The sequence below is a fragment of the Sinocyclocheilus anshuiensis genome, unplaced genomic scaffold (assembly GCF_001515605.1).
Source record: "Sinocyclocheilus anshuiensis isolate Anshui unplaced genomic scaffold, SAMN03320099.WGS_v1.1 scaffold1581, whole genome shotgun sequence".
NCBI classification, from domain to species: Eukaryota; Metazoa; Chordata; class Actinopteri; order Cypriniformes; family Cyprinidae; genus Sinocyclocheilus; species Sinocyclocheilus anshuiensis.
In genome coordinates this window covers 638,479-649,359 of record NW_015540988.1, presented here as the reverse complement: position 1 = coordinate 649,359, position 10,881 = coordinate 638,479, and the positions used below count along the sequence as shown (strand labels likewise).

The 10,881-nt window shown below is 36.5% G+C and overlaps 2 protein-coding genes across 2 annotated transcripts in view; both read left to right on the top strand.

The window, feature by feature from the left end:
• The first annotated feature begins 13 nt into the window (after positions 1 to 13).
• LOC107690174 (NFU1 iron-sulfur cluster scaffold homolog, mitochondrial-like) lies at positions 14 to 5,695 on the top strand. Its single transcript, XM_016488417.1, has 8 exons — positions 14 to 99; positions 505 to 593; positions 743 to 878; positions 971 to 1,037; positions 1,131 to 1,242; positions 1,345 to 1,411; positions 4,762 to 4,936; positions 5,045 to 5,695. The coding sequence occupies exons 1-8, from the start codon at positions 44 to 46 to the stop codon at positions 5,114 to 5,116; spliced, it is 774 nt and encodes a 257-aa protein (XP_016343903.1). The 5' UTR covers positions 14 to 43; the 3' UTR covers positions 5,117 to 5,695.
• Positions 5,696 to 6,566: 871 nt separating this feature from the next.
• Positions 6,567 to 10,881, top strand: part of LOC107690173 (cell division cycle and apoptosis regulator protein 1-like) — a 22,012-nt gene continuing 17,697 nt past the window's right edge. Inside the window, exons 1-4 of the mRNA XM_016488416.1 lie at positions 6,567 to 6,599; positions 7,949 to 8,106; positions 8,354 to 8,520; positions 9,777 to 9,905. Coding sequence (XP_016343902.1) covers positions 7,995 to 8,106; positions 8,354 to 8,520; positions 9,777 to 9,905 — 408 coding nt within the window. The 5' untranslated portion in view covers positions 6,567 to 6,599; positions 7,949 to 7,994. The remainder of the gene's footprint in view (positions 6,600 to 7,948; positions 8,107 to 8,353; positions 8,521 to 9,776; positions 9,906 to 10,881) is intronic.

The following is a 10,881-nucleotide window of genomic DNA, read 5'->3' as shown; positions in this document are numbered from 1 at the left end:
AATCATTGTCCGCTTTGGGGTCCTAAATGTCAAAACAATCGAAATGGCGGCGTCTGTAAGATGGAGTCTGCTGCGCTTCATACGGTCACACCATTTGAGGTTGGAAATGACATACTTCATCTTTTACAGTATTCAAATCGATGTGTATTGTTGCATATTATGTCATAAATTGTCAAATGATGATTGTGCTGGTTTACCACAGTAACCGTAGTTTCCACCAAAATACTACAGTAACACGATTACCTTAGTATTAACTTTATCTGTCATAAAAGTATGTATGAATGTATGTGTGTGTGTGTGTGTGTGTGTGTAAGTTTATACGTTATATATATATAGTTCACTCACTCGATAAGGATTTTTTTGAACTGCTTGAACGACATTTGAACAAAATAAATCTTGTATTGAGTGTGTATATATATATATATATATATATATATATATATATATTCTTTTCATGCCTTTATAGTGAGTGTAGAGACTGTAATCGCGTATATTATCTCTTAGATTGCCTGTAAATGACAGAAATCAGTGCTATTCAGTGTGGGCTGCCCATAGAATACAGTCTCAGCAGTTTAAATGCAAACCATTCTCAGGTGAGGCATATTATTATTATTTTTTTACTTGATATCCTTTTTATTCCATGACAGATCACTTAGTTTTGATTAATTAAAGCTTGTAATGCTGTTGAATTTAATGTTGCAAAGTCTTGTAATCTTACTGAGGACTTTTTTTTTAATTGCAGTACGAATGCTTTCAATTTTAACTCAAGACACACCAAACCCCAGAAGTCTAAAGTTTCTTCCCGGTAAGCCTGTGCTGGGGACGGGAACTCGAGATTTCCCAACATCAAATTCGGCCGAGAGTTCCCCTTTAGCCAAGTAAGCTTCGTTGTCAAAGTATAGTGTCCTTTTGCACATTAAGGTTAAAGCCTTGCTGAGTGTTAAATACATTTGTTATAATCATCCAACAGGGATCTTTTCCAAATTGAAGGCATAAAAAGTGTCTTTTATGGCCCAGATTTTATCACATTGACAAAGGTAGTGTTCAGCAATAAGACAGTCTGTTTGGTTGCTAGCCTTTCTGAATGTTTCATTTAACTCAATTTATGAATTTGTTGTTACTAATTAAAGACAGACGATGATGTTGAATGGACAGACATTAAGCGGCATGCTATTGAGGTCATTACTAAGTTCTTTGAGAGTGGCCAGGCTATCACAATGGGAGCAACACACGCTGAGAGCAGTGAGCAAAACATGCACATTGACTAAATACATGTACAAATTGACTAAATACATTTTGATACATTGTATTTAAAATTTGTATCTTTATTTCTTTATTTTTTAGGTATTACAGAAGATGATGATGATGAAATTGTCTTAATGATTAAGGAGCTTTTAGACACACGGATCAGGTATGTTTATATTGTTTTGATTCAACATAGACTATAGTTTAAACTTTAAAGGCTTGTTTTCTTTTGTTTTTGTTTTTTTTTTAATTAGTACTTTTTCGAACAAAGATTCATTAAACTGATCCAAAGTGATATTAAAGACATTTATAATGTTACAAAATACTTTTATTTAAAATAAATGCTGTTATCACTTTCATCAAAGAATCCTAAAAAATGTATCAGTTTCTACAAAACTATTAAACCTCACAACTGGTTTCAACATTGATAATAAGAATAAATGTTTTTGAGCATATTAATTTCTGAAAGATCATGTGACACTGAAGACTGGAGTAATGATGCTGAAAATTCAGCTTTGCCATCGCAGGAATAACTCAACTCAACTCAGCTCACTTTTATTGTCACTGCAGCATTTACAAGTAAATGATCTGTGAAAAGCTTAGGTGCGTGTTCCAGACATTGCACATATGAGAACAATACAATTAACAATGGTATACAATATACATATATTCAATGTACACGTATGTACAGATATGCACAGTGTTGTATATATAACAGATGAATAGATATACATATATACACAGACAGTTCTGCCATTAGCACCGACAATACAATACGTAAAACATAATATACGTAACATCAGGAAATGTACTTATGGTAGGCATACACATAGTATATATAATGTGGATGTTGTATTGTTATATTAATGATATATTTGTGCAACAGTTGTAGTGCATCAGTTGTAGTTTAGCAGTCTGATGGCCTGAGGGAAGAAGCTGTCCTGCAGTCGACTGGTGCGGGCCCTGATGCTTTTATAGCGTTTGCCTGATGGCAGTAGTGAGAGGAGACTGTGACTGGGGTGGCTAGGGTCTTTGATTATCTTCCGGGCTTTCCTCACACAACGAATGTTGTAGATGGCCTGGGGGTAGGGAAGCTCACCTCCAGTAATGTGTTGGGCCGTTCGTATTACTCTCAGCAGTTCTTTGCGGTTTGCAGCAGTGCTGTTTCCGAACCAGGTGGTGATGGAGCCGGACAGGATGCTCTCTACAGTGCATGTGTAGAATGATCTGAGGGTGCTGGAGCCCATTCCAAATTTCCTCAGTCGTCTCAAGAAGAAGAGGCGCTGTTGGGCCTTCTTTACAACTGCTTGGGTTTGTTCTGACCATGTGAGGTCATCACTGATGTGGACGCCAAGAAATTTAAAACATTTGACTCTCTCTACCGGAGTTCCATTGATGGTGATTGGGCTGTGTTCTCTATTCTGACTCCTGAAGTCCACAATGATCTCCTTGGTCTTAGAGACGTTGAGAGAGAGGCTGTTCTCCTGGCACCAGTGTGTTAGGGAGTTCACTTCTTCTCTGTAAGCTGTCTCGTCATCATTCGTGATCAGACCTAACACTGTTGTGTCGTCTGCAAATGTAATGATGACATTGGAGCTGTGTGTAGCCACGCAGTCATGGGTGTAGAGGGAGTACAGAAGTGGGCTGAGAACGCAGCCCTGGGGAGCTCCAGTGCTGAGGATCAGTAAAGAGGAGATAGTATTTTCCATTTTGACCATTTGACGTCTGCCTGACAGGAAGTCCAGTATCCAGCTGCACAGTGAACTGTTTAGACCCAGAGCCCGGACTTTCACATCAAGCTTGAATGGCACTATGGTATTGAATGCTGAACTGTAGTCTACAAACAGCATTCTCACATATGTGTTTTTCTTGTCTAGATGAGATGAATAAATTACATTGTAAAATATATTAAAATAGAAAAGAGTTTTTAATATTTTATATTGTAATAATTTTTATTTATTTAGTCATTTAGCAGACGCTTTTATCCAAAGCGACTTACAAATGAATAGAACAAGAGCTTGAACAAGGAGTTGTGTTGCATGTTCTGAAAGAAAGGGCCTGATCTTCCTAATGTTGTATAAAGCAAATCTGCAGGACCGGGCAGTTTTAGCAATGTGGTCTGAGAAATTCAGCTTATCATCATTTTAATGATGTTAATTTTTTCATTTTAAATTGCATCCTCATCACAAATTCCATTTTCATTCCAAAAAATATTGAAAGCATGTTTAATCTTTATTATTTAATGTGGCTTCTTTTTATAATTATTAATTTAGATTTTTTTTTGAATGTCAATACTAGCCATAAGCATGAAAAGCTTTTAGCACAACACAGTAAAATGACTGTATATATGGACAGGACATTTAAATTAGTAACTACTTATGTATTGAAAGTATTGAAAGACCAGCAGAGTTCAGTGCTTTGAATTGTTTTTTCCCCATGCTCCAATACATTATGGTGTACCCCAGGGCTCCATTCTGGGTCCTCTTCTGTTTTCATTATATATGCTTCCACTTGGTCATATTATTCAGAGACACAATTTATCATACCACTTTTATGCCGATGACACTCAGCTCTACTTTCCTATCAAAAATAATAATGGTTCTGTGTCTGGCCTGTTTGACTGCCTGTGTGACATAAAATGTTGGATGGACATGAACTTCTTACAGCTAAACAACGACAAAACCGAAATTGTTATCTTTGCCCCACCAGATATGACTGACATTTTGACAAATCAAAAATCTTGGTGTCTTTTTTGATTCAATTTGAGTTTCGATAAGCAGATTAGTGCTATTGTTAAAAGTAGTTTCTTTCAGCTAAGATCTATTGCCAAAATCAAGATGATGCTCTCTAAGAAAGACCTTGAAACTGTTATTCATGCATTTATTACCTCAAAGTTGGATCATTATAACTCTTTACACCTGGGTTTGCCTAATTCCACTGTAAATCGTCTGCAGATGGTTCAAAATGCAGCAGCCAGGCTTTTGACTGGCACTAAAAAAGTGTCAGCACATTACTCCTGTGCTTGCCTCTCTCCACTGGTTACCGGTTAAGTCCCGGATTGATTTTAAAATGTTGCTTTTTGTTTATAAAGCTTTACATGGTCTTGCCCCTCAGTATATCAGTGATCTTCTTGTCCTGTACAATGCCTCAAGATCCTTACGTTCTTCCAGTCAACTTCTTCTTTCTGTTCCTCGCTCACGTTACAAAACTAAAGGTGACCAGGCTTTCTCGGTGGCTGCTCCCAGACTCTGGAACAGTCTCCCTCTCCATATTAGATCGTCCCCTTCTGTTTTTTACTTTTAAATCTTCCCTAAAAACTTATCTGTATTCTTTATTAATTGTATTAATTGAGGGTGTTTATATTTTTACATTTGTCTCCAAGGTTTTGATCCAGTGTGTTAATTCTGTTTTAATTTTGTTCTCATTTTGTTTTAATACCTCTGTACAGCACTTTGGTTGCAACTTCTGTTGTTTTGAAATGTGCTTTATAAATTAATAAACTAAACTTTCTTTAAGACCCACGGTTCAGGAGGATGGTGGCGATGTCATATTCAAAGGCTTTGAGGATGGCACAGTGAAGCTGAAGCTGGTTGGCTCCTGTACGGGATGTCCCAGCTCCACAGTTACCCTAAAAAATGGCATCCAGAACATGCTGCAGTTTTATATACCTGAGGTGGACGATGTAGAACAGGTGAGAGATATAAATCCATCAGTTATTCATGAGAACATCTTTTGCATATTTAACTACAGTGATCATGACTTTCATTATTCATTATTGCATATTTTTTCATTTAACAAGGTTGAGGATGAAGTGGATGAGATCAACATGAAGGTGTTTGCAGAAGTGGAGAAGAAATTGCAAGACTCGTAGCATAAGACCCAGCTCGGCTGTCCACATATTTCAATTTGCTATTGTTGTGTCATAATTATAGTGGGATTCAAACACTCCATAAGGCAGCTGTATATTTAAGGTGCAGAATCTAGAATATAATATATTTAACCAAGCTCAAAGTTGTAAGTTGTTCTGTTTCTAATATAATAGTGCAATATTGTGATTGCAAGTACCAGACAACTGCACTTTTCCACACCTTTACGTGTTCTGACTGGCACTCATCTGCACTCTCTGAGTTCCAAGGTTTGTTACTTGTCTGAGAGAAAAGGTTAAATTGAAGACGGTTATGCTTTTAATTACTATGTTTATTGAACATTGCAATTTCACCTAGATGTCTGGTGAGTGCAGTAATTAAGTAGGAGTTCTTTTATAGCAGAAATACAATGCTGTGTTCCTGATACATTCTCAAACCTGAAATGACCACTTGAAGTAATGCAGATCTTCCACAGCTCTAAGAGTCTTTGAGAATGAGATCAGTTTTGAAAGTCTGTATGATCATCTACAGCTGCCATCCAGCAGTTCTGGCAGACCTATAATGAAATAAAACAGTTGTGTATAAATTGGTGATGGTCTTGGTGTAGATATTTGTCCTACTGTTTACCACTTTTCTCCCCCTTGGGTTAAAATAGTTTTGAAACAAATTGTTGAACGTGCTTTTTTCTGCATTTTGTTCTGTTTAATCTTTTTTTTTTTTTCTCAATTTTTAATTTCAGTGTAAAAAGGTCAACATATTTATGAACTAACGTGTTTCACGAATTGCTCCATAATGATACATTTGAATATCTAATATAAAAATATCCAGAGACAGTCCTTTGAAGCACCTAACAGCATTAAATCGTTTTGGGATATAAGCATTACACATGTATAGGGGAATTTTGGAACGAATTCTTAAAATGCAAGTTTTTTTTTTTATGGACAGCAATTTTTATTTATTAATTCATTCAGTTAGTGAGTGTGTTTTACTTTACAAAAACATTTTGGACTATTGTCCTGTTTCATCATAAGAAATGATTTTAGGAACTTGAAACCAAAACTAACTTTCAGGGGACATTTAAACAGTCTTGCCTGTTTACTACTACGTCATTGGAAATCCTAATTATTATTATTTCATTTAACTTTGCAAGCAACACAGCATAATGAGAAATAAATAATAAAAGAGTGTTAATTTCTGAAAGCAATGTGCCTAAACAGTCTACAGTTCCAGCTTGTCTAAAAACATGGTTTGAAGCCAAATTATTAAGTAATAATATGACTAATAATAATAAAAACAACGATTTAGTTATATATGTACTACATATAACATATACATAACATGAGTGTTTGGATTTGCTTCAGTATGCGGCTGCGGCACTGTCAAGTTTTCCCCGATCCTGGATCAGCGTTGCACTAAGTGTCTCAAGCGAACTGCGCATGCGCTTCATCCAGATTTCAGCGTCTACCGGTGAATGAGAGACAACGGAGGGTAAGCAGCAACAATAACAGCTAGCTTGCATGCTTACATACTGACTGAAGTTTTGTTATTTTATTAATGCTTCGTCATGCACTCGACTGTGTGTTATTCTGCGCACACTGTACACACTTCTGAGGTGTAAAGGAGACTAGTAAGTGCGTGGACTGAACACTAGACAGTGTGCTCATGCGAGGGCCCTGATCAGACAACACAGCACTGAAAAACAAAACACTGCAGTCAGCACAACTGTGCTTTACATACTACCACTGAGACTTGTTTAGTTTAAGTTAATACGCTTCGTAGTGGTTTTATGAGACATAATAACACGGCTTTAAATAGTTTGGTGAGTGTTGTTGTGTTGCAGCGTTAGCTGCTTAACGTTAGCTTGCTGCATTGAGAATACGTTGGTGTGCTAAGCTAGACTAGTGCAGATAAAAAGATTGTGTGGTAAAACTTATTATTTGGGTCTTGAAACAAAGGTCCTAAAGCAGTTAATGTTTCTTATTCGCTGTTTATCTGGACTTAAACTGAGTTTTAAAGCAGGGAGAGGTTGTAAACAGTCTGCTGGTGTTCTGGAGCGGACAGATGGCATTGGCTGAACGGCTGTGTTTCAAAAACTAGTAAGCTCCCTAAATAGACAGCATGTCCGAGTTTTTTTCTTTTCTTTTTTTTTTTTTTTTTACATCAAGTTAACAATCTTGCTCTTAATTATCAGTAAATGATATAGATCTTCTTTTAAAGCTGCTACTACTACTATTTTCAAATGAAATATATACATTTAACAAAAGTCGTTACTTTCTTTGTTTGAAGAAATTAAAAAAATAAGTACAATAATTTTGTTACAGACAATTTAGTGAGGTGACAGAGGGCATTAGCTGTGTTTAAAAGTCTAGAAAGATCCCTAATTTGGCAGCATGTCCTTCCGAGTCACTGTCTTCTGAGATAATGTGGAATTATTGAAATTAAATTAACAATCTTGCAAACACAGCTCTCAGTTGTCTGTAAATGAAACAACTTCTTTTACAGATTTTTAAAATGGTTTTAGTCTTTAATAATAACCTAAATGTGTTAACTATTAAAAGACAGAATAATTGTAAGCTTGATTATTTTAATCCATTAACAGCTCCACTTTATGTTTCAGCAGTTGTAGTAATAATATATCATGTAGTTTATATATGGGGACCTTTTTTATTGTTGTCTATGGCAATAGGGGTGTTAAAGTTACAGAGATAAAAACCACTGACTTTGTATGTCTTGTGATTATCAGTAGTGTTGTCTTGGCGAACAGCCACTATATTTCAGGTCCTGTTTATACAGTTTTATGCTTGTAGTTATAGTAAGTTTAATTACCGACCCCACAGGAAATAATCTGCCACCTGGTCCAGCAGAAAACGTGAGCAGGTCTCCATGGCCCAGTTCGGGGGGCAGAAGAACCCTCCGTGGGCGGCTCAGTTTGCCGCAACAGCGGTTTCACAGCCCGGCCACTCAGGACAGTCACTGGACCTGAACAGTTTACACTGTAAGTCATCATAATTCAGCAATATACTTATTATTGTAACTGCATTAAATTCACTTTCAATTACAAAAAACTAAATGTTACTATATAAACATGCATTCATAATTTCTAGCTTTATCTTATTGTGAAGGTCAAAGCTCGAGATGTTTTTGTTTGGGTTTCATTGGCTGGTCAAAGTTTGCTTGTGCTTGTTTGAATGTTGTTGACAGCAGTTGCAATGTCCTTACAATCTCACACATGTCTCCCGTAGCTTTAGGAGTACAGCAGCCGTCCCTCTTGGGAGTGTCTCCTATGTACACTCAGCAGTCGGCTTTAGCGGCAGCCTCCCTCAACACACAGTCAGCTGCCAACTACCAGCTCTCTCAGCAGACCGCAGCGCTCCAGCAGCAGGCCGCTGCAGCCGCTGCGTTACAGCAGGTGAGATCCTGGCTGTGATCCATCACCGTAATGCAGCTGGAGTAAATGCACAATAAAGCCTTTGGCTATTTTTGGAATAGCATACTAACATGCTAAATGAGGTACACTGTGAATATTATGCAGTTATCCCAGATTCACACCGAATAACAATCATTTTCATTTCCAGTGTGATGAATGATTTGAAAGCAATTACAGTGGCTTTCAGCATTATTTTTTCCCCCTTTTTTTGATAGGATTTCCAAGAATTATTTTGCATAATGTGACAGCAGAGTAGCATAACACTGTTTAAAGCATTTATTGTTGAATGCTAGGTAGTATAGTAAAGGGCTGCATGATTTGGGGGGAAAAAAATTATTTCTTTATTATTTTCTGGGAAAAAAATGTGATTGCAATTTAAAATGTGATTTAAAAAAAAATACAAGTTTTCTGTGCTTGTTTGTGGGACTGCGCAATTTGGACACATTTTTGTGATTTATATATCAGTAAGACTATAACAATAACAGTAATAATAATAATAACTATATAAATTGTTATTATGCGTATTATTATTATTTTTTATTATTATTAAATAAAAATATAAACATTACTAAATAACAACAAAATACATTACTGTTGTAATATTTCACTGTTGAACAACAACAAAAAAAGAGTATTTAGGAAAATAACACAGTCATAATACATTTGTTTTTATATTACAACCTTAAAAGTACAATGATATTTATGGCTGTCTTAATTTCTTCATTTTCAAACGGTAAACCATCAGACTTCTATTTTGATGGAAAAAGACCTTAATGATTCTCTTAGATTGTTAAGCACTTCTCATCACAAATATGGGAAGATTTTTGCCAAATGTTGCATTCCCAAATGCACGTTAAACCCAAACTCACACTAGATGCAGAGATGGAGTTTCTGCACCAGCGTTGTGAACCAAGCCTGTATGCTTATGTAATTAAATCTCAGCCCTTGATATTTGATAATTGCACTAAGCTATAACGTAATTTTGGTTTTATTTCAGTTAATCATGCAGCCGTAGTATAGTACCTATTATCTTCCAAAAATAGTAGTAGTTATACAGTGTATACTCTGCACCTAACCCAATCTCATTATTTTCACTCCAGTGCATAAAGTGCTCCCTCCATCATTCTGAATTGCACTCATCTGCATTTCTAGCGTGCTCAGTGTTGGAGTGCTGCAACCTGAGCCCTTCCCCCAGCCTGCAGTGAGCAGTCTTGAGTCACTGGTGTGTTTTATTTTAGTCGCAGATCAATTCAGCCCTGCAGCAGTATCAGCAGCAACAGCAGCAGCAGCAACAACAACAGCAGCTACCTCAAGCTCCCCCACCACAACCTCCACCTCAGCAAACTCTTTACAACGTCCCACATCAGGTACATACACTCACTCTCATCCACACCTCCTCTTTTACTTCGCCTCTTAGCTTTTCCAAAGTCCTAGTTTTTTTTATCATGAAAGTTGTCTGTATTGTTCATTGTGATTTCTTGTGCATACCACATGGTCATGGGTTTGATTCCAAGAGAATGTATGTGCTAGTAGATTTGCACTGCAAGTCTCTTTGGATAAAAGAGCCTGTCAGGTGTATAAATGTATACATCATGACAGATTAACTTAAAGAGCTGCAGTCAGCACAGTGGTTACTCTAAAGAGGGCAAGTGCTGCAGTGCATGAGTGCCTTTCTGCATTATTTAACTAGCAGGACTCTCTTCCAGTCTTAGTAGATGTGGTTGGTTCTGAAATTGAATTCTAGAAATTTATTCAAAATTGACAGTAAATACATTGATAATGCTACTAAAGATTTCTATTTTAAATCAGGGATGCACCGATACCACTTTTTCCAGTACTCGCCCGATACCGATACTTTTATTTTTGGTACTTGCCGATACCGAGTACCGATGCCGATATTTTTATTGCGTTTGTACATTTTTTAAATATTGGGTACAGAAACAAAAAGAGTATGTATAATGTTAGTTGGTTAACTTCATTTATCAAATAGATACAGTCAAACCAAAATTTATTCAGACACCTTCAACTTTTCTCACATTATCACAGTTTATTCGCTATAGTTTAGAAAATTTTAATAAAATATGACAGAACTCAAGAGTTAAACTGTGTCAGAACAAATTCATCTTGATAATGCTAGATAACTTTGAAAGGTATGTAATGGATTACAATCAACCAAAAATTATTCAGACAGCTGTTAGTATGACAGTATTTACACAACTATCAATACTTAGTCGGGCAACCCTTAGCCTTAATGACAGCCTGTAGTCTCCTGGGCATGCTGTCAACCAGCGCTTCATGCATTTTTTTTCCCAGACTCGGTCTGAATAATTTTTGGTCCCAAAT